The sequence below is a fragment of the Gopherus flavomarginatus genome, chromosome 4 (genome assembly GCF_025201925.1).
Source record: "Gopherus flavomarginatus isolate rGopFla2 chromosome 4, rGopFla2.mat.asm, whole genome shotgun sequence".
Classification (NCBI taxonomy): Eukaryota; Metazoa; Chordata; order Testudines; family Testudinidae; genus Gopherus; species Gopherus flavomarginatus.
The window spans coordinates 203,926,333-203,953,477 of NC_066620.1; the positions used below are offsets into that span (position 1 = coordinate 203,926,333).

General features: G+C 44.0%; 1 protein-coding gene across 13 annotated transcripts in view; it reads left to right on the plus strand.

The window, feature by feature from the left end:
• Nucleotides 1–27,145, plus strand: part of SUPT3H (SPT3 homolog, SAGA and STAGA complex component) — a 524,342-nt gene that overhangs the window by 330,175 nt on the left and 167,022 nt on the right. For all 13 annotated transcript variants that reach the window (XR_007774028.1, XR_007774029.1, XM_050950866.1 and 10 more), the window contains 3 exons: nt 6,839–6,925; nt 11,433–11,523; nt 13,597–13,733. Coding sequence is in view for 11 of the 13 variants with exons in the window: in XM_050950866.1 (XP_050806823.1) it covers nt 6,839–6,925; nt 11,433–11,523; nt 13,597–13,733 (315 nt within the window). In the remaining 2 variants the exon portion in view is untranslated. The remainder of the gene's footprint in view (nt 1–6,838; nt 6,926–11,432; nt 11,524–13,596; nt 13,734–27,145) is intronic.

Genomic DNA, 27,145 nt, shown 5'->3' on the forward strand with positions numbered 1-27,145 from the left:
CCAGCCACAGACTCGCCAGGAGCTGGGGCGCAGGCTGGGCAGAAATGGCAGGAGGCGTCACCAGCACCACTCCTCCGGCCAGGCGTCTGGCCAATCGAGACCACCATCTGGGCCTAGACCCCCTATTTGATGGTACGGTTGAGGGCGACCTACCAATTGAGACTCTGGATCCTTCCACCCCTACCTTTGGGTCCCGTCTGTCCCACTTCTACCATGCCTGGTCCCGAATTACGTCGGACAAATGGGTGCACTGCACGGTAGAGAGAGGATATTCTATCCAGTTCTCCTCCCTTCTGCCCCACCAACCTCCCTCCCCGTCCCTCTTCAGGGACCCGTCTCACGAGCAACTTCTAATTCAAGAAGTGAAGTCCCTCACGGAGGCAGGGGTGGTGGAGGAAGTCCCGCGGGAGCTCAGGCGCAAAGGCTTCTACTCCCGGTATTTTCTCATACCAAAGGCAAAAGAGGGCCTGAGACCCATCCTAGACTTGCGGTGGCTGAACAAGTTTCCTCACAAACTCCAGTTCCACATGGTCTCCCTGTCCTCGATTATCCCCTCCCTGGATCCAGGAGATCGGTACGCCACCCTCGACTTAAAGGACGCCTATTTCCACATTGCCATAATTCCATGGCACTGTCGGTATCTCAGGTTCATCGTGGTCGACATCCATCTGCAGTTCACAGTGCTCCTGTTCGGCCTGTTAGCTGCTTCCAGGGTCTTCACGAAGTGCATGGTGGTCATGGCGGCCTTCCTGCACAGGCAGGGCATCCAGGTATTCCCCCACCTGGACGACTGGCTCATAAAGGGCCGCTCCAAGGAGCAGGTAGAGACCCAGGTGTGCTTCATCAGGCGGACCTTTCTCGATCTTGGCCTCCTCTTGAATGAAGCCAAATCCACCCTGTCTCCAACGCAACGGATAGAATTCATAGGAGCGGTTCTGGACTCCACACACACCAAAGCATATCTGCCGGAGTCCAGGTTCTGGGCAATTTCTGAGCTCATCCTCGGACTGAACCACGCCCCGGTCACCACGGCGCAAGTTTGCCTTCGGCTGCTGGGCCACATGGCGGTATGCACCTATGTGGTGGTCCATGCCAGACTCTGGCTTCGCCCATTGCAATCTTGGTTGGCGACAGTTTATCGCCCGGGCAGGGACCCCCTGGACTCAGTGGTGTCTGTTCCCCACTTGGTGCTGAGCTCGCTACAGTGGTGACTCGACCCGCGGGAAGTCTGCATGGGTGTCCCCTTTGCTGCCCCGCAGGCCTCCCTCTCCCTGGTGACAGACGCCTCGGATCAAGGTTGGGGAGCGCACCTGGGATGCCTCAGGATGCAGGGCTTGTGGTTGCCGGAGGACCTCGAGTTGCATATCAGTGTCAGGGAGCTGAGAGCGGTCCCCCTGGCGTGTTTGACCTTCCGGTCTCACCTGGCCAGCAGGTGTGTTTCAGTCCTTTCGGACAACACGGCGGCAGTCTTTTATATCAACAAACGGGGGTGCACACTCCTCTCCCCTCTGCAGGGAAGCCCTCGCGCTGTGGGATTTCTGCGTTCACAATGCCACTCACCTGACAGCGTTCTATCTTCCGAGGCAGCAGAATGGTTTGGCGGACACCCTCAGCCGCTCGTTCCAGGATCACGAGTGGTCCCTCCAATGGGATGCAGTGCGCTCAATTTTCCAGCTCTGGGGCTTTCCCCGGTTAGACCTGTTTGCTTCCAGGGAAAACAGGAAGTGCCGACGGTTTTGCTCCCTCCTGGGCCGCAGTCCAGGGTCTCTGTCGGACGCCTTCTTTCAGACATGGGAGGATGGTCTGCTCTGCACCTTCCCTCCGATCCCCCTGATACACAGGGTGCTTTTAAAGGTTCGCAGGGATCATGCCAGGGTAATCCTGATAGCTCCGGCGTGGCCGCACCAGCATTGGTACACGTCACTCCTGCACATGTCCATTCAGGCGCCCCTGATGCTGCCCCTCCTCCCGGACCTGATCACACAGGACCGGGGCTCCCTCCACTACCCGAACCTCGAATCCCTTCATACAGCCTGGATGCTCCATGGCTGAACCCGGTGGAATTGCAGTGCTCCCAGCAGGTCAGGCAGGTGCTGCTGGGTAGCAGGAAGCCATCAGCTAGGGCCACCTACCTGGCTAAATGGAAGCGCTTCTCCATATGGTCGGGTCAGCGGGGTCTCGACCCGCTGGGGGTACCAATTCCAGCTGTCCTTGACTATTTGCTTCACCTAAGACAAGTGGGCCTCTCTCTTTCCTCCATTCGCGTTCACTTGGCGGCCATATCCGCTTTTCATCCCGGAGAGGAGGGTGCCTCGGTGTTTGCGAACCCGCTGGTTGGGCGTTTCCTCAAGGGTATGGACAGGCTCTTCCCGCATGTGCATCAGCCGACCCTTGCTTGGGACCTGAATCTGGTCCTCCCTGTCCTCTCGGGGCCTCCCTTCAAGCCTCTGGCTTCGTGCTCCGTGCTGTACCTGTCGTACAAGACCGCCTTCCTGGTGGCGATAACCTCAGCCCAACAGGTGTCGGAGCTTCGAGCGTTAACATCTGAGCCCTGTACACAGTCTTCTATAAGGACAAGGTCCAACTTAGACCTCATCCGGCTTTCCTACCCAAAGTCGTTTCACAGTTCCACATGAGCCAGGATATCTCTCTCTCGGTGTTTTATCCGAAACCACGCACCTCCAGCGCAGAGCAGAGGCTACACTCCCTGGATGTCCGCAGGGCCTTGGCCTTTTACATAGAGCATACCAAGCCGTTCAGATGCTCAACCCAGCTCTTTGTCGCAGTGGCAGAAAGGATGAAGGGACTCCTAGTCTCCTTTCAGCAAATCTCTTCATGGATCGCGACTTGCATCCAGGAATGCTACCGTATAGTTAAGACCCCCGTCCCTCCGGTCACGGTCCACTCCACTAGGGCACAGGCCTCCTCTGCAGTGTTCCTGGCTCAGGTTCCGACTCAGGAGATTTGTAGAGCAGTCACATGGTCCTCCATCCACACGTTCTCATCTCACTATGGCATCGCGCACCAGGCTAGGGATGATGCAGCCTTTGGTCACGCACTACTCCAGTCAGCAGTGATCTCCGACCCCATCTCCTAAGGTAAGGCTTGTGAGTCACCTATTTTGAATGGACATGAACAACCACTCAAAGAAGAAAAAACGGTTACTCATCTTTTAGTAACTGTTGTTCTTCGAGATGTGTTGTTCATGTCCATTCCAACATCCACCCTCCTACCCCTCTGTTGGAGTGCCAGCAAGAAGGAACTGAGGGGATGGAGGGTCGGCGGGCCCCTTTATAGGGCGCTGTGGTGGCACCACCCCAGGGGGCGCCCAGGCCGACCCTACGGATGCTGCTAGGGGAGAATCTTCCAGTTGGCATGCACGCAGCGCGCACACATCTACTTTGAATGGACATGAACAACACATCTCGAAGAACAACAGTTACTAAAAGGTGAGTAACCGCTTTTTTTCAAATATTGACTAAGCATTTTTAATAATTTAAAGATAAAAAATTATTAATATACAGTAACTTTGCACTCAAACTACAGCAAGTTCTGTTCCTAGTGCCCAACCTGAGTGCTCTAATTAGAGTAGGGACTAGGAACTGCATGGGACAATGGTGGGAAACAATCCTACATCTTCACCGGGGTCAGAGCAGCACTGATACCACTCCAACTTGTTATGCAGCCTCAGAATGGGAGTAGTCTTCATAGCCCCTACGCTACCCCCTCAACACCATGTTGGGTCAGTGGCAGTAGATCCATTTGCCCCATCACTGGCTGTTCCACCCTAAAAAGCCACTGCACTTGAGGCTGACTTTGCTCCCATTGAAGCCAGTGGCAAAACTCCTATAGACTGCAATGATGCATCGCTGAACCTGACATTCCTAGGAAGCTGAGCTATGCAGAGCTTGGAGTATATATCCTCTGGGCAATTTCCTGAAATCCCCCTTCTCCAGGCAACATGATCATAGGAGTTCCACTGAAGCCAGGGAAGGGACTGGAAGGGAAGGAACTGAAACATGTTGTATATAAATAGTAACTCTGACAGTCACATAGGACAGTTCATTAGAATACAATTATAGCTTTGCACTCAGATATTATGGTTGTATGAATCAATTATATGAAGGTTAACACTATAAATACATATTTTGCCTCAACCTGGACTATGTGGTGTACACTTTGAAAAAATTGCCTAAATACAATCCATATTTACCTGAATTCCTGTTACTCAGGTAAACGTGTGTACCAGTTCAGAAGTAGTTATGGTCTCTTCGAATAAATAAATCATATTTTATAACTTTGCATGAAAGAATTATTCTCCTGTTTTGCCTTTTTTTTAAACTGAGGAAATTTAAAATACAAAGCTTCGTTGTGTTTTCACTAAATTAAGGAGCTGCACCAACCAACAAAACCGAAAAAATTCAATGATACAGCTCCTATTGTGTTGGTATGAACTAAGGACATTAAGCCAGATTCTGATCTTGCTTGCACCAGTGTAAACCCAGAATAATTCTGTTGAAATCAGTGGAGTTATTCTGGATTTCCTTGGGCGTAAATGAGACCTGAGTCTGGCCAAGTGTGCTTCGTTTACACCATTATTTCATTGGGAAGGAAGTAGAAGCCTCATTTTAAATTATTTTTGTCACATTCGTATCTCCATTATCATTTGAAAGATGATTTGTTTGTAGTTTACATAAATTAAGATGTCATTTTTGTGTGATTAGAAGAGTGTTGTAAGGATAATGCAAGTGTTTTAAACTATGGTATTTTCTGCACAGAGAAGAGTTACACTAAGATATCTTTTCGGTTTCAGTAGTTCTCCAATTTCATATGATATTTGAAAAAGCTGTGTTGCATTATTGTCCATGCCAAGGTCAGTTTTTCAAAAACTTATAAATGTATTGGCCCAAATTCACACACAGGGTAACTCTATTGACTTGACTTGAGTTACACCAGGGATAAATGCAACCCATTCTTTTTATTTTTTTACCCAGCCTCTTTATATTTTATGCTGGAAATATAAGTACCTTGTGTGCCCTCAGACTAATCAGAATAAGAAGCAGTTTTGCCTTTGCCAAAAAATAGAATGATCATTTTTCACATTCTTACATTTTCCAGTTCAGTTTCAAGTAAGATTATGTTACTGTGACTTCTGAATTCCTGAAAACTCTCTGGTCTCTGTAACTGTAAAGGCCCAAGTGAGCATTTCAAGGAAAAATCTGAAGCTTTTCATGCAGTATGTTTTGTGTTGTGCATACCAGATACAGTTAACGTTTTGTGTGCATGTGATTAGTGTGGAAAAAAAATAATGCAGTCCAGTATTATGATTTATGGACTGAATCCTTTGCCCACTGAACACTTGCCAAAACGAAAATCTTTTTTTTTCCTCCTTTGGATATTGGAAACAGCTACTGTTTTTGTTGATCTTTTTAACTTCTGAATAGGTCTATTTCAAGACATAGCAGCATGGGAGCTCAGATTAATAATATACTTATTCAGCCAGTGATGCTGAGTGAAACCATTGCTAGCATGAGTACGAAGGATAGAATTTCTTCAAATTATTTTCAGGTGCTTTAATGTATTTCTGAAAGTGGAGTATGGAGGCATTTTTGCATGAAAAGAAATGAGATTTATATTTTTTGTATCATGTTGCAGGTGTACACATGAGTTTTAATGTAATTGTATTCCTCCCACCAGCTGAGGAAAAACAGGGATGAAAGCAAACATCTTGTGATGAAATTCTCCTTACTGGAAAAATGTTTCCCAAGCTTGGGGTAGGGAAGCAACTAGTCCAATGAGAACTCTATGTCCCCCCACCTGGTATTCAAAGTGACCGCCAGTCTGATTCCAAGCCCATTGGATTCAGTGGAAGGAATCTCAGTGACTTAATCAGGTTTTGGATTAGGCCTCGTTAGCCCAGCAACTTGTTATTTATCAGTTTGCCATAGGTTTGGTGTCAGCTCGTGTTATGCTGTCTTTAAAATGGACCCTTTTCAGAAATGGAGGTGGATTCTTAGCCCAATTTTCTTGAAGCCACCCACTTTGCCGTTGGTGTAAAGGGGGTTATTTATTATATGTTGTGCTAAAAGCTCTTCTCAGGAGTTCTTTGACCCATGGACAGAAGACTCAGTGGACTTGGAAGTCTTGGTGGCCTGTAGAGGCACAGCCTTTAGGCCACAATGATTACAATGTAGATGAAGGCAGTTCTTTCCCTTTGCACTCCCATGGCAGCCATAATCTAAGCCTATGAAATTGCTCAATTCTTTCTTTGTGTCCTTCAAGTCTGAGTGAAAAAGAACATTCCTAGCATATGGATAAGATTGGTACTGTTGAAAGTGAAGGACTTTTCCCTAAAAATGTCTTCTTGTATATTTATAGAATTAATGTTTGCTATTGCCCGGAAATTCTCAGCAGGATCAGCCAGCTAGTCTGCCCCTTTATAGGAAGAACTTTGCTTTTTACTTGTCTGCATTTAGAGGACTCACATCTGTTCTCTAGACTGCACTAGAAAATTAGTTGAAGAAAAGAAACAGGGTAGAAATTACAATTGTGTATGCCGAGAAACAAGAGGTTTTACTTTTAAGTGCAGCATTATGCTTATTGAGATACGCCAAAAGTTTTTCAGTCTTTATATAATTTATGGCTGGAATTTTGGTTAATGGGAGTTGGATGACTGACTCCCTTAGGCACTTTTGAAAGTCCCAGCCTATATTTTTAAGATGATATATATTTTCCAGCATGTCACCACACAGTGTATTTATCTGAACTTATTTTGAAACCTAGTAAACACAACATATATTACAGGAGCAGTAGTTTTACATTTCTTTGTTTTTATTAGTTGCAGCAAGCAGCTGAAGTTTCTCAGCTGAGAGGAGCTCGGGTCATCTCTGCTGAAGATCTTCTGTTTTTGATGCGCAAAGATAAGGTACGGTAATAATCTAGTCAATTTGTATTATGAATTGTAAGTTTGACAGTGTGGATGTTAGCTTAATGTGTTTACTTAGTTTAAACCAAGGGAGGCATCCCTTATGAATAGCAATTTGTAAAAGAACAATATCATTATAATTAGTTTTGTTTTAGTTTCTGGAATAGCTTCAATTTATCGATTAGATTTTTCACTTGTTTTCACTTGCACTGGCAGAGTGATGGCAAATTGACCTACTAGGTTGGTTTCATCTCAAATAATAATTTAGACTATGATAAGCCTTAGCCTCTCTCTCCCTTCCACTTATATCATCATCAATCATTATAACATCCTTCCACTTACCTGAACTCTGGATCCTGATGTGACACTTGGCACAGCTCTGTCCTTTCCCCTCTCTACATCTAGAATGTCAATAAATCATGTCTGGTTTTTTATATTTCCCAAATCATCTCTCTTCCTTCTCCCTCCCTCCCAAACAAGCTTCTCAAACCCTGGTTGATGTCCCATTCCTCTCTCATTTTGAGTACTGCCACCCTCAAACTGAAAACTCCAGTTAATTCTGAATGCTGCAAATAAAATCATCTTGAACTTTCATTATTACGAATGTTTCCTCCTTATCTGAATCCTTCTGCAGGCCTCTGATCTCCTTCTACATCAAATTTGACATTTTCATCAATCAACATGTCTTATTGTATTTTGGCGTCCATCTTCCACAACCAGCTGTTGTCTGCACTGTCACCAAACATGAAATACCTTCTCTAATCCTGCTTGCCACTTCTCCTTCAAATCCCTCTCCTGCTTCGTCTTCCACTGCTGACCTCCACTTCCTCTCTCTTACCCTTGATTTCCTCAAAATAAGAACATGTTATCTTATAAAAATAAACTACAATATCTGACAGACTCGTGGGCAATTCAGCATTCATCCTAAAGTATTTTAAGGGCAGGAACTAACAAGATGTATATATTACCTTTTTTTCCTCATTGTCTACTTAGATTGTAAGCTCTTTGCAACATGGACCATCATTTCATTATTATTCCAGGGGCTACCAGCAACTTTGTTGTTAAGGTTGCCTTTTATAAGACCTCATTTTCAGTTGCTTATAACTTCGTCAAACTTTAACCATTTGGACTGAAATTTTTCTTGCCAAGCGTCTGCCTCAGGCTGAAATGTTGTGGAACATTTCAACTAAAATGGTGTAGACTTTTCTAAGAACTAAGCTAGGGACAAGTACACTGTTTTGGCCATGTTAAAAAAATTCTGGTGACCTCTGCTTTGAGAAGATCTACTCCCTCCATTCTGTGGAATATGAACTTGAAATTTGGCAAAAGTGTGGCCTGTGTGTCAAGAATGCTTTTTGCCATCCCCATGAAAATGCACCCAAATTAGGTCAAGGTATAAGCCTTTGAAAAATAGTTTGCACATGCTCAGTAGAGACCTCCTAGAGCTTAACAGATAAAAATTCTAAGGATTCCATCTCTAATGGGCATGCTCCAGATGACGTGACTGAGCATGACTTTCTGTGCCCTGGCAGCTCTAGGCTGGTGCAGGCCATGTTGGGCTGGGTACAAGAATTGAGACCAGGAAACTTCTCTCCTGTGCTCGCAATGCCCCACCTGCTGATGTGCAGCATGGAGGAAGAAGCTGCCCAATATAAATACAGAGGGGACAAGAGCCAACACTGGTGGGGCCGGAGGGAGAGAGAAATTGGTATAAGGAGCTTGGGGGAACCCATGACTAGGACTGGAAGATGGGGGGGGAACTGGGACTGACCGGGCAAGGAGACTTGTATTGGGAACAGAGGGTAGAGACTAAAATTGGCTGGGCAAGAAGACAGGAAATGGGAAGCAGCGTGACACTGAGAAGGAGGTGGGGTGGAGTGGGGAGACAGATCTGCTGAGGAGCTAGGATGCAGGGGGACAGCTAGGACTGGCTGGGCAAAGAGAATGGGAGAAAGATCTGGGTGGAAGGAGGAGCTTGGATGAGAAGGCTGGGAACGAGACAGGGAAGGGAATAATTTAGGTGAGGAGGGAGGCATCTGGAGATGGAGGGAAGGGAGAAAAACACATTGGCGTTTCAGCCAGCATGGGGGAACTGGAACTGACTGATCAAAGAGACTGAAGACAAGGAACTGATGGGGTGAGAAGGAACTGGAATGCCTAGGCAAAAAGACCAAGACTGAGAGCAAAAGTTGGAGGGACAGTTTGGCAAAGAAATGGTAAAGCACGAGCCTGAAATGGAACCCAAGATTCCTGAGTCTCACCATTCCTCTACTGTCAGCAAATATTTATGAAACCCACTGGCACAGTGTCTCATTCCTCTCTAGCAGAGGATGGCTAATTACTACTGCTGTCAGTTACTCCGTTGGCTCAAATGGCAGAGGTCTGTGTGGTGGATCTGCAGATTCCAACCCTGCTGATGATCCATGTGATGTCAGCATAATGCCACATGATGGATTTTCTGTTTTTTTTAGTTTGCTTTTTAATAAATTAGAAAGTTACACGCAAAAACTGTGCTAAAAGAACATTATTAAGGTTGCAAAGTCAAGCACTCAAAAGTAAGGAAACTGAACAATGAGGAGAAAACAAAATATTGAGTAGCTGCTGATGAAGTAAACTTTGTCCATCCTGTGCAGTGAATGACGCAGGTGTCCTGTGAAAGAAATAGTATGTGGTCATGTAATTAAAGATCCATACACCTCAGGGTCAAAATTAAGATTGCATGGGCAACTGTAAATATGCATTTCCTAACTTTCAAGTGCTTGATATTTCAACTTAAATAATGTTATTTTAATGTAGGATTTTTTTTAATATAATTTCTTCTTTGAGTGCTTGCTTATATCGATTCCAATTAGGTGTATGCGCGCTGCATGCACGATTGTTGGAAGTTTTTTATCCTAGCAACACTCGGTGGGTCAGCTGAGGTGCCCCCTCAAGTGGCACCTTCATGGCGCCGGATATATGCCCCAGCTGACCCAGCGCCCCCTCAGTTCCTTCTTACTGCCCGTGACAGTCATTGGAACTGTGGAGCACAGCTTCGCTGATCTCCACTCTCCCTAGCATTTGCTTAGTACCTGTTGATAGTTGTTACTAGTTACTTAGGATAGTTAGAATGAGTTTATTTAGAGGGGTGGAAGAGGGTCTTCTCCCCTATCCCGGTACCCTGGCACATGCCTGGGTGTCCGGGCTTCCAACCCTGCTTGGCCTGTCTGAAACCGATGCCAACAGGAGACCCCCATGACTTTTGCCTAAAATGTCTGGGGGAATCCCAAGAAGTGGACAAGTGCTGCATTTGTAAATCCTTCAAGCCGATGACTAAGAAGGAGTGGGACATTAGACTGAAGCAGCTCCTTGTGGAGACGGCACTTAGCCTGGTTCCTTCCTCTGATCACCGGAACTCAGCACCGTTGTCTTTGGTGCAGAGTGCCTCTGCGGCACCGACTAGCCCTGCACTGGTTCAGACTCTGCTAAAGTCTCGCAGTGCCAGATCTCGCTGGCACCTCCACCACGGCTCCGGTCCTTGTCTCCGGGCCAGAAGAAGCAACCCAAGCAGGTGCCAACTGCTTGTTTGCCGGCTCGACAGTCAACAAATGAAAGAATGTGGACTAAAAATGTTGCAATCGTTTTCATTCCCCAGATTTGCAAAAGGAACAAGTTTTCAAAAATCAAAATTTTCTTTGATTTTTAAAAATATTTTTAATTTTTTCCACCTTTTCCTTTTTTCCCCTTTTTTCTTTGTCTCACTTTTTCTTTCCTTAATCACTACCTTTTTTTTTTTTCTGTTGTCTCCAAATAGGGTAAGAAAGGAGAGGGAAAGGAAAAACAATAAACTAAAGAAACCTGAAAAGCTGAGAAACAGCTACAGTTTGTGTTTTCTGATTTTGTCAAAACACAAATTCTTGATAATTTTTCATTTTGAAAAATGGCCTATTTTTGACACGTCACTTGAAAATTTTCATCTCTAATCATAGAGCATGACATGCACACAGTAGCTGTTAGGCTTCCAAGAGGGTGTTTGAGGAGGATGGCTAGTGTGCACTCAGAGCTCCTGGAACTGTGTGTTTATAAGTCTAAATTTTCAAAAGTAAAGAATGATTTTGGGTGCCCAACGTGAGATACCTTAAGCAGCCTGATTTTCTGAAAGTGTCGAGCATCCGCTTTCTGAAAATCAGACCCTTTACTGATTTGGCACCAAAAATCACCTGTCACTTTTGAAAATTTAGGCCAGCGTCAATAGAATTTTTATCACTGCACTATAATAAATCTGTAGAGCGCCCAAATTAGCAGCTGGTCACGATGATTCCTTAAAGTCAATGGGATTTTCCATGCATTGAGCTGCTGCGAAATCAAAGATTCTGGATATATTTAGTAAATATTACATATTAAGTAATAATATATGTACTTTCTCTCTGCGTACACACAGTGTATGTTCTTTAATGATCCCTATTCTGTAAAGCAACATTTTGTATACATTTTAATCATTGTTAATGTACTTTTTTTCCTCCCTTAGAAAAAGCTTAGAAGGCTGCTCAAATATATGTTCTTCCGAGACTACAAATCTAAAATTGTCAAAGGCATTGAAGAAGACGATCTCCTTGAAGGTAGAAAAACTTGGAGATAATTTTGCCTTTTAAGGAAATAATCAAATTGTGCACTGTGTATCCCAACAGAAAATTATATACCCCCATCTAAATAGTTTTTGACACTCAAAATATTGGCTTATTTGGCAAGTCCATTTAACCTTTTGCTTTTCCATTCAGATACTTCATAAAAGTTCAGTATTTCCATTCACCATCCAAATGATAAGTAGGACTGTTTAATGTCAGAACTGTGTTGAACTAAGAAACTGGTGCTGATTAAAAGACTAATTGATTTCAGTATGTGTAATTTAAATGTGGCAGCTACAGTGTGCAAGGGAGAGGTACATGTCTTTGAAATTCATTTGAGTGGACATTTGTTAATTTATTATCAAGGAGTTTTGACATATTTTATGAAGCAACCATAATCTAAAGTCACTTAATACTGATATATGACCAGAACTTTCTTCCTGTGTTGTTTGAAGTTTTAAGGAAGCAATGTATAGTTTAAAGAATTGGAAACACTTTTCCTTCTCCATTTCATAATCAAGTCACAGAATTTATAATAAATGGGCATAACTTTTAATCTAAGTAGATTTTGTTTTTATCTTGGGCCGAATCTTCAGTTAGTAAATATCCATTTAACTCCACTGAAGTCAGGGAAACTATGCTGATTTACACTAGCTGAAGAGCTGACCTCTCATTTGCAGACAGTAAGGTTAGACCCTATGAGAGGTAAATCTTTCTTGCTTTTAACAGATATTTGAAGGAGTTTCTTTCTGTTTTACACTTTGGCAAAACTTTTGTAACTTATCATGCCAATAAAGTCTCGCTAAGTTGAACTAAATTGATTTGAATTAAGTAGTAAATTACAGTTTTCATATCTAAATCTTCTCTAAGTCAGAAGCTTTTGAAAATGCCACTAAAAAGTAAGTATTCCTCTGAAAATTAAGAGTCAAAATGTCAAATGTGGCTTTACAGTTGCAGCCATGAATTCTAAGCACACTATATTTGCACATGCAAATATAGTGCTGGAACTATAGAAGCCCCATTTGAAAATTTGACCCTCCTTTTTTGTGGTCTCATCTACTAAACTTGCTGAATTTTCAGTTTATACCAAAATGAGGTTCCCAGCCTTCATATAGATAGGACATCCTGTGCCAGGATTTCTTCATGGGCTACTTAGGAACTGGCTTGTTGTCTTCCTTCCCCTTTTTCTTGTTTGTTTCTTTACTGTGTCTCCAACTATCTCCCTAATTGACAGTAGGATGAAACAGGCTGTCTGTGGAGCCACTCCTGCTCTAATGCCAACAGTTTAGTTAACTCTTTTCCCTATGGTCTTCTGGAGTTTGGCTGAGGGGAGACCTGTCTTATCTCCTGTCTTAGCAGCAAAGTTGCATTTTGAGGTTTGTGTGACGATTGCTTTTAGGACATAAGGTCATTAAGATTGGCTGACTGCCATGTATGGGTTTGGGAAGGAATTTTCTCCCCTATGTTTCATTGGCTGAGTATGTGCATGCACATGAGTCACCTCCCCTGGAAGAGTCTTTGCAGATCAGTTGGTAACAAGAAAGCGTTTGCAAGTGTTTGCTTACGAGTGGCAGGGCAGGGGGCATATCAGTTATGGTTGGGCCTAGGGCAATTTTGGCTCGGGTGATTAGCTGGTAGTGCCTTATTTGATATAGTTTACTTTCATATTGCACTCTGGTTATGAAAGGCTGTGATGTTAGTCATTAACGTTGCAGTTGGTAAGTCGTTATCAAGGCCTCATTTTCCAAACTCTGGTGTGTTTGGAGTCAGCAGGAGCTAAAGATGGTGTGAGGATATAAGTAAAAGCAGGCCCTCACAACTGTGCACAGGTACAGAGCCTCCCATGAACAAAAATATTCTTTTCCAAAAGAGGGTTTAAACTTAATGACTAGAACATTTAGAATATATTTGTCATCAGAATGGGAAGCACTGTGTTGTTCAAACAGGTCCTCTCTTTTAATGTTTTTATTGAAGTAGGCCTTGCAGATGTAAAGAGTCACAGATGTAAAGAGTCACAGATGAACCAAAATAACAGACTTGTTTTTAATTTTGTTCACCTTTCTATAGACAAATTCAACAGTAGCAGTGTCAACAAACGTCAGAAGCTGGCTCAAGACTTTCTCAACTCTATTGATCAGACTGGGGAGCTCTTGGCTATGTTTGAAGATGATGAGATTGATGATGTTAAACAAGAGCGGATGGAGGTAATTTTTGTCCTTTTCCCTACTAGGGTGACCAGATGTCCCAATTTTATAGGGACAGTCCCAATTTTGGGGTCTTTTTCTTATATAGGCTCCTATTACCCCCCAGTGCCCGTTTTGATTTTTCACATTTGCTGTGTGGTCACCCTATTCCCCACTCACATCGAATTCCAGAATAGAAAGGAAATGTGCAATAGATTTCATACATCATGTTGTTCTGATATTTTTTTTTTCTCGACACTTTTCAAATCATTGATACCTTTCTAGGTAGATGGTGTAAATAGAATCTTATTTCCATATTTCTTCCAAGAAGGAAATGTTTCTTGTTATCCTACCTATTCATGCTGAGAGGTAAGGGAATGGACTAGATGTAGTCATAGATCTTCAATCCATCTCAGCTTTTTCCCTTGGATAGACAGCAAATTCTATTTCAAAATATTGCGGTTAGGATAGTTCCAGTTGTGAGGAAGTCTTTCTGATTACTCCTTTTCTTTAAAAACATTTTCCCATATAATATATAATCAGCTTCCTTTTTCCATGTTAGCGTAGCTTAGAAATACAGTGGAAAATGTTCTGCTCCCACACCACACAGTTTTGAGCTTACCCTTCTCTCTTTAAGATCTGCTTCCTTTTCTACATATACATTTAAAGTCTATCTTCATTATTATTTCAGAACTCTGCTCTGCATGTCTTTCCTTTGTATTATTTATAAGATCTCTAACGCATCTTGTTTGCTTTTAAAAAAGAAGTTACATATTTTCAGTGGTAGAGAGGTGGTAGGGTTTTTTTTGTTGTTGTTATCTTCTTTGTGGTGAGCTGTCTGACATATTTAGCCATATTCGACGACTATGCCTTCTTGGTTCTTCTATCTGCTTGTGGATTTCCTAAGAAGCCTGGATAAAAAATAATGTGACTTTCATCCTGTGCTAGAATAGTGGTTTTCAGTCTTTCTTGTACTGGGACCTCCCATTCCAATTAGGCAGAATCTTGCCAGGATCTCCCCCCATTTAGTAATATGGGGAGGGCTGGGTGGTTATAATCCCTAGCTTGAGAAACCATGCCATAGAGCAATGGTTTCCAGCCTCTGTAGCGCAGGAATGGCAATTCAGACAAGTCATTTAGGATCTTCCCTCCCCACCACTCAGACCTGCATTTTAAGTTCCTTGGAGGAAGGACATTTTCTTTGGTTGGTTCTGTACAGCACCATGCGCGCATTTGGCTCAGTATACAAGTGGTAAGTAGTAATACTATATTAATGAGAGAGCAACTGTTCTGGGCCCTGGCCCACAACTGTTTGCTGCTTTACATTTACTTGTGCCAGTACAACCAACTTTTTAGTCAGCTAAACTGTAGAAGTTGCTTGAAAAGTGTGAAGACACTTATCCTCTGACTTTCTAGATAATTCTTTTCTATCAGCCTGCTGGGGAATCTGCTCACATGCCATAGGCTAAGCTTTAGCGTGACTTCATTTACCCGTTTTCTGCCCTCATAAAAGTTCAGTTCATGAATCATAGGGATTGCAGTTAAATTCATAATAGGATTGATTCTCCTCTGACGCTGGTTTTACAGTGGTCTACTTCCATTAGTTTCAATGAATTTACTCGTGATTTGCAGCAGTGTGAGAATAGAGCCACCATGCCCTATAACTTTTACAGTACATTCGCACTGATTGAAACACCATGAAATGTGTAGTCAGTGTTTAAATATCCTGTACAGTTGGTAATAGAACCAGAAATCTAGTTTGTGATGCATGTTACTTCAAAGCACTCAAAATTTTGCCCCCCCTCCACACTATTTTTTAATTTTATTTTTTGGAGTGGATAGGGAGAAATAAGCAATTGCAGGAAATGTATTCCATTCCTAAAAAGAAGAGTTGTTAGTATGTTAAGTAGTCTAGTGTATCACATTTTCTGTGTGCAGTAGATTATGATTAACCCATGCTAAATTTTGGAGGCAGTCCAATAGATATACATACTTTCAAAACTTTAACAACCTTCTTTAAGGAATTAGTGTACTTAAATCGTGAACTGTGATCTAAAGGCAGTGTTCCTTTTAGGTATCAATTACCTCAGAAATGTGTGGTTATCTTGGTTTGGACAACTGCAAATGGTTTCAGTTCCACTTTGCCCAGGGCCAAAAACATGCTAAGTTGTCCAGAGCAGATGATAAACATATATTTCTGATGTCATTATGGGCTAAACAGGATATGATTGTTTAGTGGTATGGTTTCACTTATGATACCGAAAGCAAATATTGTCTATGCTTTATTTCTTTAAAAAACATTTGATAAAATTATAGCTGAAACTACAAGTATTCCTCTTCTACGATGTCCATCACATATTTCCATCACTGAAGATTAAGGAAAGCTCCAACCCACTTTCAAACACGAATGAAGTAGAACAAGTATCTTTTCAGCATTGATTGAAAAATATCAGCTAACTCTGTTGATTACATAGAAGAGGCATTCTATGATCAGAATATCTTGCAGCTAGAGACATTTTACTATATCGTTAATCTGACACAAGCATACTACCTCTAGCAATGATAGGAATCAAAAAGGTGCAAGTGAAAGCTGAATAATCTTAAAATTCAGGGCTTAAAAGTAATTGAGAGTAGAAGAATCATTCTTGGTTCAGTTAAGTACATGGTTATATTGCAATTGTGTTATATATTGCAGTCAGTGTATCAGTATAAGAAAGTATCAAAACCAGCAATAAATAGTTGCAACAGTAGTCAACTGCCTTGTCAATAAAAGCTGGGTTAGAGATTCTGTATCATTGAATCATTAAACCTCAGTCTCCCAAGCTAACAGTAAACAATCCATGTTATGCTACCCAGAGTAACAAAACTGTAGATGGGATAAAATATTCCACCTCATAGACATAACTTGACTATAGACAGTAGAAAATGGAACTGTCAGGAGCATAGAAATTGCCTGTTTCTGATTTGATAGGTTACAGTTTCTCAAGAGTAAACTACAACTGTGGTAGTCTGTTGGGAAGCCATGTTTGATTTATGGATTGCAGCCTCCTGCCTTTAAAGTGCAATAGAATAATCAGCATTGGCATCACTCTTTGATTGAATTTTCCTTCTGCTGCCTCTAGTGTACCATAGAATCCATGAGCACAATGAAACATTACAAATAGCTTGCAAGTTTGCTTTCCTCTGTGTCTTAAAAGTTGTGCTTGAAAAGAGAAAACTAGTTAGAATTAGAATTAGTGTATGACCTGGCTTGGCCAAAAGAGTAATCTGGCATGTGCTGGTCTAAGTTCTTTGCATTTGTCTTCTAATTTACTGATCGGAGTGTGTGCATGTGAATGTGTTGGTACTTTGAACTTTTCAAGTGGTCTGTTTTCATAAATATTAGATTGGCCACTTACTTCACTCTCCTATGGATGACAGCCTTTCAGATTTTGAGATGTGCTGGAGGAGCTTCGGCTGCTGTGGTAGTGGTCTTCGATTACATGCCTTGTAGAGGCAAGAACTAACTCTCTCTCTCTCATTGGTGCCAGCATATGCCACATAATATATAAGAAGATATTAATTCCTGCGAGTTGGACCCTTTAAAAAAAACAACCTAGCAGCAGTGCCACTTTAAGATTACAAAATCAAGCTCTCAAAGGTCAGGAAATGCACTGTTAAGGTTAAGAAGAGGAACACTCTACTGTCGCGAAATACAGAGTGAAAGTAGATTTGCTCTTATATTTGGGGCAGACTCCTTTCTAAGCTCAGGTAAACTACAATGATCTGGTTTGCTGCCCTGCACAATCTCAGCCCCACCATGAGTTAGAACAACCAACCTGTGCCAGCTGGTAACAGTCCCCAAGAGACCATCCACTAATGAGTACTGCTGAACTCCAGTCATGCCCCTTGTGGCCTAGCCTTTATTTCTGACCAAAAGGTGTGGTGGCAAAGAAGCAACCTATGCTGGCTTTATGTCTGCTGAGGCTTCCCCCATGCCAGGGGAATTCACAGCTGGGTAGATAATGGTTTATATGTGGGCCCTCTGCACCTCCTCAGTGGTGGAAATAGCCTGGATCAGTGAAGAGAATCTGGTTTCCAATCTTAGTACATGGTGCATAAATACAGTTTACTCCATAGTCTTTATATGTACTTTGTTTATCTGACACACACGGCGTAAACCACAGCACTTACAAAATGCTAAATAAGTATCTGGCTACAAAAACTGTATTCTGCATCACAATGTGAAGTAAGGATGCAGGTGGTCCTTTCTGACTTCTGAATGCTTAATTGTGCAAATACAGGACATTTTCAATAGTGTCTAAAGGGTTTAGGAGCACAAGACCCATTGAAAGTCAGTGGGACTTGTGCTCTAAAGTCCCTTAGCTGCTTTTGAGAATACCCGCGCAAAGTTCTCCCAATGTTGTTTTTTCACATAAAAATTTGTCAAAATTACTGCTCTATGCTGATAAAAATCAGAAACAAATATTTTAAGTCAGAACTCTTGTTTATTTTCAGCTAAAGTAATTGCAAAAAAGACTTGTTTTAAATGTACTTTAGTGTAGAAAGTTTCTTTTCCTTTCTAAAAAAGTCATTTGCCGTCATTTGTTTTATAATGGTGCTATCTCCCCCACAGGGAAAAAGCCTTCCCATCAGAAAGCTGAACTGACATGCAAAGGAATGCAAACAGCATCACACTGTGAATGCTGTATTTCAGTTGTTGTTCCCTTAGGATTAAAAGGAACACCATTCATCTGCCACTCTGTCTGCTAGTTTAGGGATATATTTCCAACACTCAGATTTTATATAGCAATAATTCAGCAGGAATAGCCACCATAATGCTTTCATAGTACATTGCATTTTTGAATAAACAGTGGAGGGAAAATAACTTCAATAGAAGAATACAGTACCTTTAGAAAGTAGGCTTGAAGCCAAGAAAAAGTTAAAGCTTGGTTACATTTGGAAAAGGGTAGGCAAAATGTGTGGCTTGTTAGAAGATATTGTCCTATAAAATTACACACGAGACATATTTAAAAATGAAGTAGGCCAATATACCACCTGTTCTAAGATCCCTAGATTCATATTCAGTTTAGACCTGATTCTCCCTATACACTCCCAATGGAGCTAATGGAAATACTTGCATTGACTGAAAAGCCTATAGTGAGCCGTGCATAGTTCACGGAAAAGAAACTGGTTTCACTCACTCTTTTGCAAAATAGAGTAAGCTGCAAGGAATTCTTCTTTAATCTCCCAGCAGGAAGAGGGTTGTATGTGGAACGTATAGGACTTGTGTTCATTTCTTGTGTGTTCTGTAGAAACAGTGAGTGTGGCGTTTCAGAAAGGTGTAGTGGTGTCCAAATGCCTTGTTCATGATACTAATGTAAAGAACCAGCACAAATTGCTGCCCCTAGCTGAGGTGCACCAGGTTGGAGGCTGGGCACTGGAAGTGAGAGCAGACAGTCTGTCTCTTCTGTGCTCTCAATGACTCCTCCCTGGAGGAGGAAGCCATCTGGTTAAAATGCAGAGGGAACAACCTGACCAGGAGGGCCAGAGAGGAGTAGATTGGGATAAGTAGTCTAGTGAGACTGGGACTGGAGGAAGGGATGGAAACTGCTACTGGGAGCTGGAGGGGCAAGACTATAACAGATTAGGCAAGGAGACAGCCTGAGAACTGTGGGAAAGAGGGATTGGCTGGACAAGAAGACTGGGAGCTGGTGTGCGGAAGGTGGCATTGGGAGCCAGTGAAGGAAACGGGGGATGGGGAGGTGGAGAACAAGGTGATTTGCGGGGAGCTGGGGAGAAGGGGGCAAGACAGAGACTGGATGAACAAAGACTGGGATTAGGAACCACTAGGTGGGGCAGCAAGAGGAGAGAGAGATCTGACAAGGAGCTGGAGTGCGCGGGAGAACTGGGACTTGCAGGGAAAAGAGATTGGGACCAGGAGCCAGAGAGAGGGTGTTGGGGGAGACTGAAATTGGATGAGGAGCTTGGGGACGGAGCCTGGAACTGAAAGCTGGTGGGGTGGAAAAGGAGAGATGGATTGGACAAGGAGCCAGGAGGGGAGGAACTGGCTCAGCAAGAAGACAGGGACTGGATGTTGGGAGGAGGAGGGACTGGAGGGAGAGACTAGGACTGGCTGGGAAAGGAGAATGGTGCTGGGACACGGAACCAGGCATGCAAAGAGACAGGGTGGAACAGGGATATGGCAAAAGAGTTTGTTTCCACCAGTGCACACTCCCATCCAGAGCCTGGAATGGAAACCGGGATTCCTGAGTCTCGCCGCTCCTCTGCTGTCCGCAAATATCTGTGAACCCCTTGGCAAAGTTTTTCATCCCCTTCTAATGCTGGTTCACATACAAAATTCAACCTGCTCCTACTATCAGTTTCTTGCTAGCTAAGGTCTATGTGGTGAATATAAAGGTTGCAATGTTACTGACTGCCCATGCAGGTGTCAATATGATGCCACTTGATGGAATTGTTTTCCAGTTTATATTATCTTAAAACCTAGAAAATTACACCCCAAAATGAACATTGTTAAGGTTGCAAAGTCAAGCACTCAAGAGTTAGAAAATATCAGTATTAAGGTTCCTTAAACAGCCTTCTTTTGCATGTGCATTATGGTGCTATTTTGACTGTTGCCTGTAGGCCCCTGCTTGATTTGTTGTGGAAGTTGGAAGGTGCATAGTGAATGAGGCACAGGGATTCCAAGAAGAGACGGGTTGGTCTCATGGTTAAGGTGTTCAAATGCCATGCTGGCGAATGGTATTCTATCCCCACTTTTGCCACAGAGTTACTGTGTGATGCTTGGCAAGTCACTTAAACCAAAAATTGATGCATGTGGTCACTTTTTGTGTGTTCCTCATTTTCTGGGTGTCTGATTTGAGACCTTTGGGTCCTATTTGCACTCTCAGTTGCAACTAAAGTCAGTGGGAACTGTGCTTGGAGCATATCAAATGCTATGTAATGCTGAGTACTCCCAAAAATCAGGTTGAAGATGTCTCAAACTGTAGCTACTTTTGACCTTAATCTCTCTGTGCCTCAGTTCCCTATCTATAAAATGAGGATTGTGACTGGGTGGCTGTGATGGTCCTCAGTGAAAATACCACACTCAGAGCAGACTGCAAGAAATAGGGCAGGCAATCCCCAAAACTGGTGGTTTACTCTGTAAATAGATTCACTAAGCCAGTAGCAAAATAGCTTCTGCAGTGCAATACTAGTTAACCAGAAGCCAAACATAGTCCTGCTTAGACATTCCAGCCCTCGGCTCTGATCCAGATAAATAGTTCTGATATGGTGAGAGATTATTGAAAACCTAATTCACCATGTGTGAAGCTCTTACTAATCCCAGAGGATCAGAGACACTCTCAGGTCAATATATATTTCAGATCTCACCCAAATATCACACTGTCAGCCAATACTCAGTAAGCTAACTAAAGATTTATTAATAAAAGAAAAGGAGAGTTATAAATGGTTAATAGATCATATACGTACAAATGACTGCAAAGTCCTTATCAGGTTTGTAGCAGTGATGGAAATGACTGCTGACTTGTAACATCTCTCTGGTAACTTCCAAGAGATTGGAAGGGCCTCAGTCTGTAGTTCAAGATGCTCCTTTTAAATTGTAAATCCACAATCCAGAGAATTAAAGCAGGAAAAGAGGCAACATGGAGATGTCTTTTTATATTCTCTGCCATGTGCATGGAAAATTACTGTCCCAAACAAAACCCACAGCCCCTGTTTGTGAAAAGTTACTGTCCCCAAATGGTGTCTAGGGTCACATGAGCAGGTCACATGTTTGCTGAATCACAGGGGATGGCCACTGGCACCTGGCTGTCTGAGGCATCCACAGGGAGACTTACTGGGTGGGATGAGTTTCTTCTATGGCCCATTGTGGGAATTGAGTGTTATTGATAGGCTGTCTAGCCCTGATGTAAATCTATCTGATGAATGTCATCCAAGAGTACAACACAGTTTTTTAAGATACAAGTACATAGCCAATATTCATAACTTCAGATACAAAGATGTGAATGGAATTTCACAGAAGAGAGCAAAAGCACTTCTGTTCCCTGAGAGGTGTCTTCCTCCTGAATAGCAAAGGCCTACTGCAAACAATGGGAATGTTAATGCTTCTCGAATTAAAGGCCAAAGAATCCTTTAGAATGGAAAGTACCGAGCAACCTAAATATATGGGACAGTGCCCACATAGTGTGTTCTTCTCTTGATACAGGAAAGAAAACTGATCCAAAAAGAAAGCGTAGATAAAAACTTATCCTTATGGCAAAACCATGGGAGTTTACTCTTAGCATGGGCAGCATGTGAACTGAGGCTCAGGAAAGCCACCCTCCAGCCCAGCCCACCCCTTCTGCCTGAGACTATGATGGAAAATTAGTTTTGCTTGATCGTTGGTGTAGCAGTCTTACGGGCATTACCTGTCATGGATCAGTGTGGGCAGTCAGGCCTAGTGGCTGGAGCAGTGGCAGTCAGAAACTGAGCAGACCTGGTACAGGAGTGATTGCAGCTCCGGGTGTAAGAATGTTAGAGGTACCTGCCATCGGTGTAATTTTTGTGTGCATCTTTTCGGTCTTATTTTTTTTTTTGTAAATCTGAATAAATAAACAAACATAATTAAATCATTTTGACAATCAGTCTCCAAGGGCACACCAGTCTATCACCCTGACAGGGACTAGGATCAAAGTCCAGAGGAGATAACATTTCGACAGTGGTATATTTTTTAACAGTCCTATTTCTAATTCCATCTCAAAACTCAGAGCCAGCGTGTACCCATCGTGATGACTTTGGTCATAAATTGCATGGGATATGGTGGATCATAGAATTATAGAATATTAGGTTTGAAAGGGACCTCAGCAGGTCATTTACTCCAATCCTCTGCTCAAAGCAGGACCAATCCCTAACTAAATCATATACCTGTCATAGAGGCCATGAGATCCTAGAATACTGTTCGGTGTTGCTGCAGGTGAGGGGCAAGAGTGCTGTTGTATTAGGATGACATCATTGACTACATTTATATAAGGGAGAGCACTAACTCAATATCCTCAGTTCCTTCTCCGTAGCCCACACACACAGCCTTGAAGTTCAGAGGACTCCAAGGGAGAGAAGAAGACAGATGGATAGTGTGAGAGTTAGAGAACTACCTCTGTCTGCAATCTAGTTAACCTCTCTTCTTATAATTAGTTTCTTAGGTATACTCTTAATTTAGTTAGAGTAGTTGGAGCTGCTTGCTTCAGATTATCCAAAAGGCTCTGTCAGATCCCAAACCCCGTACAGAATTCAAAAGGTTTGAGTCCTGCTCAGCCCTCTTTCCATAGACTGCTGCATGTTTGGTGCCTAGTGTGCCTGGGAGAGGTTCACATATGTCCTAGAGAACAATTTGCTATGCTTTCACCCCTCACATGAGAAAGGACAGACAGCTAAGCTTGGAGGCACGTTTGACTTCCTTGAGCCTCCAAGTAGACCATCTTAGTGCTCCTTCAAAAGTTTCAAGGTCTGGCTTCTGTAAAGTGATCCGAGATGCACACTGCTACTCCAGCTTGGATACTTTTGGACACCTGAGAAACGGCTACTCAATTTAATTTCACACTGGGACCTTTCACTTCTGTCTTCACACTCTCTTCAGGGATCCCTCTTGTGAGAAACTTCTGTGAGAGGAAGAAGTTCTCTCCTACGAAAAGTTCCTCTACGATACCAAGTAACAGGATTTTACTCAAGATAGTTCCAAAGGTCTTATACCCATCCTGAACCCCAGACACCTCAACACGTGAACAAATACTTTCAAGTTCATGATGCTAACACTAGGGGATGATATCCTGTCCCTGTCCAAGGTAAAAGGAGTGCAGGTGTCAATCTAAAGAGTGTATAATCGCATCCACCTCAAGTATCTTTGGTTTTATGGGGGAACAAATAATATCCTCAATTTCAGTCTGTCCACTGCACCAAGGGTCTTCACAAAATGATTCTTGGTAGTCTCAGCACATCTCCTATCTCAGACACAAGGATATATGCATTTATCCCTATTTAGTATCAGAGGGGTAGCCATGTTAGTCTGGATCTGTAAAAGCAGCAAAGCATCTGAGGAAGTGGGTATTCACCCACGAAAGCTCATGCTCCAAAACGTCTGTTAGTCTATAAGGTGCCACAGGATTCTTTGCTGCTATCCCTATTTAGGTGACTGACTCCTAAGGGCCAGCTCTCAACAGGATCTCTCCTCCAAAGTTCAATACATATGTGACTTCCTGCAGTCACTTGGGTTGCTGATCAACTGGGAGAACTCCTTACAGCTCACTCAAAGGATCACCTTTATCAGCGTTGTCCTTAGACTCCACTCAAGCCAGAAGAGAGATTCCTAAAGATAAGAGACCCCCTGATAACTCTCAAGGATCAACCAATGCAGACAACAATTCTTCCTATGATTCCAAAGTTTTATGGCCTCTTCTACCGATGTTATACCTTTTGCTCATCTGCAAATGATGAGGCCTCTACAACACTGAGGCCATGTCTACACTTACAGTTTTGCAGCGCTGGTAGTTACAGCTCTGTTCGTACAGCTGTGTAGGGCCAGCGCTGCAGTGTGGCCACACTGACAGCTACCAGCGCTGCAGTGTGGCCACATTTGCAGCACTTGCAGTGCTGTTGGGAGTGGTGCATTGTGGGCAGCTATCCCACAGAGCACCTCGTCCCATTTTGGCGCTGTGGCTTGTGGGAAGGGGAAGGAAGTGTCCGGGTCTTTCCGCTTCCTGTTCCAACGCCCCGTGGTGCTTTGCTACACATTCCGAGCAGTTTGGCGGCATTGTGAGTCTGCAGCGCGATTTATGCGATTTTTGTTACAAATGGAGCCTGAGCTGCTGAGGACCTTGCTGATGAATGTTTCCAGCACATCACGCATGGCAGTGGAGCTATTCCTTCAGCTGCAAAGTGACAGTGAGGAGTCAGACGATGATGTTGAAATGCCTGACGCTCAAGACACTCAATTGCTTGTGGCAGTAACAGACGTGCTTAGCACCGTGGAACGGCGCCTTTGGGCTCGGGAAACCAGCACTCAGCGGTGGGATCACATCATCCTGCAAGCATGAGATGACGAGCAGTGGCTGCAGAACTTTCGGATGAGAAAAGCCACTTTCATGGGACTGTGTGCTGAGCTCGCCCCTGCCCTGCTGCGCAGGGACACGAGATTGAGAGCTGCCCTGCTAGTGGAGAAGCGGGTGGCTATTGCAATCTGGAAGCTGGCAACTCCAGACAGCTACCGATCGGTGGCGAACCAGTTTGGAGTGGGAAAGTCCACCGTTGGAATGGTGCTGATGCAAGTTTGCACAGCCATTAATCGCACCCTGCTAAGAACTGTGAGTCTGGGGAACGTGCAGGACATTGTGGATGGCTTTGCACAAATGGGTTTCCCTAACTGTGGAGGGGCAATAGATGGGACGCATATTCCTATTCTGTCCCCACCCCACCTCGCATCAGAGTACGTTAATCGCAAGGGGTATTTCTCCGTGGTTCTGCAAGCGCTTGTGGATCACCGTGGGCGTTTCACTGACATTTACTCAGGATGGCCTGGAAAGGTGCACGATGCACGCATCTTTCGGAACAGTGCGCTGTTCAGAAAGCTGAGGGCCGGGACTTTTTTCCCAGACCGCAAGATCACAGTAGGGGACGTCGAAATGCCCACTGTGATCCTTGGAGACCCCGCTTACCCCTTAATGCCATGGCTCATGAAACCGTATACAGGGAAGCTTGACAGGAGCAAGGACCGGTTCAACTACAGGCTGAACCAGTGCAGAATGACTGTGGAGTGTGCTTTTGGCCGTTTGAAAGGGCGCTGGAGGTGTCTTTATGGGAAGCTAGATTTGGGGGAAAGCAGCATCTCCGCTATTATATCCGCGTTCTGTACCCTCCATAATATTTGTGAAGGGAAGGGTGAAAGATTCAGTGAGGAATGGACCTCCGAGGTTCGACGCCTAGAGGATGAATTTGCACAGCCAGAGAGCAGGGCTACTAGAGAGGCCCAGGAAAGGGCTTCAAGGATTAAGGATGCCTTAAGGGAGCAATTTGATGCTGAGAGCCAACAGTAATGTTTGGTGCCTTTGCTGTGCTCCTTTCTATCTTGGGGTACAATATTTACCGCTTCCTGCAATAATAAAACGTATTGTAAAAGCCATAAAATCCTTTATTCAAAGTACAGTACATAAAAGGCCAGGGGGGTTAGGGTGGTGGACTGTACATTGAGAGGTTTGAATATGTCCTGTTTGGATTACTGTTCAATGTCTGCTGCACTTCAGGATTACTATGCTGCAGAGTAAAGGGGGTGGAGTGCACAGGGTAAGAATTGTAGTTATCAGGGCTGGTAGGTGATTGTACAGGTGTTGGGGGCAGCTGGGGGTAATAAGAAACTGGCTGCTGGAGAAAGGTGTTTTGTGCAAATACTGGGGAACAAGAAAGAGAGCTTTGGGCGGGGTGTGGATTACCACGGTACAGATCTGCCTGCATGGCTACAAGAGACTCGAAAGAGTCAGTTTGGCGAGCCAGGAGGCTTATCAGGTGCTTTGAGGTTTGTTTGGTAGCCAATTCCTTTCTCCTGCTTTCTGTTTGCCTCCATTCATACATTTTCTCTCTCCATTCCTGCGTCTTCCTACTTTCTCTGTTGTAGTGAATCATAACTGCTTTGATCAATTCTTCTTTTGATTTTCGCGGATTTTTTCTCAAGTTCTGCAAGCGACATGAGGCCGGTGATCCGGCTGCATTAGTCAAGGTCACTAAAAAAAACATAGATAGAAACATGTAATACACAGAGGCTGCATTGTTTATTATCACACAGTGAAGGAGTTTTTAGACTTTTTGTAGCATCCTTCCCACATACGTAACATAACACAGAGAGGCCAGGGAAGCGAAGGCATGGCGAGCAATGGGGTGAGTGTTTCTGCCCCGAGTGCACCTGGGAGGGGGAATTGACCGATGGGTCACTGGGGTTTATCTGCACTGGGTACAGGAGGTAGCTGGTGTCCTGCACAGGGGACAGTAGTGAACAGGAAGGTGGTGAGCTGCTGGCGGGGGGGGCGGTCCGCGTAAATGCCGGCCTGCTGGTGAGCGGGGGGGAAACGCACCGCGGGGCTGGCTGCCTGCTGGAAAGGAGGGGGGGAAACCGTAGCTCACCGCGGGGCTGGCTGCCTGCTGGAAAGGGGGGGTGGAGACCGGAGCGCACCGCGGGGCTGGCTGCCTGCTGGAAAGGGGGGGTGGAGACCGGAGTGCGCCGCGGGGTTGGCTGCCTGCTGGAAAGGGGGGGTGGAGACCGGAGTGCGCCGCGGGGCTGGCTACGTGCTGGAAGGGGGTGGGGAGACCGGAACGCACGGCGGGGCTGGGGGGGGACCGCGAACCTGGCGCCCTGCACTCAAGTATCCTTAAATTCTCAACAGGGTTTCCTACTGCCAGATATATCACTGCTGCAT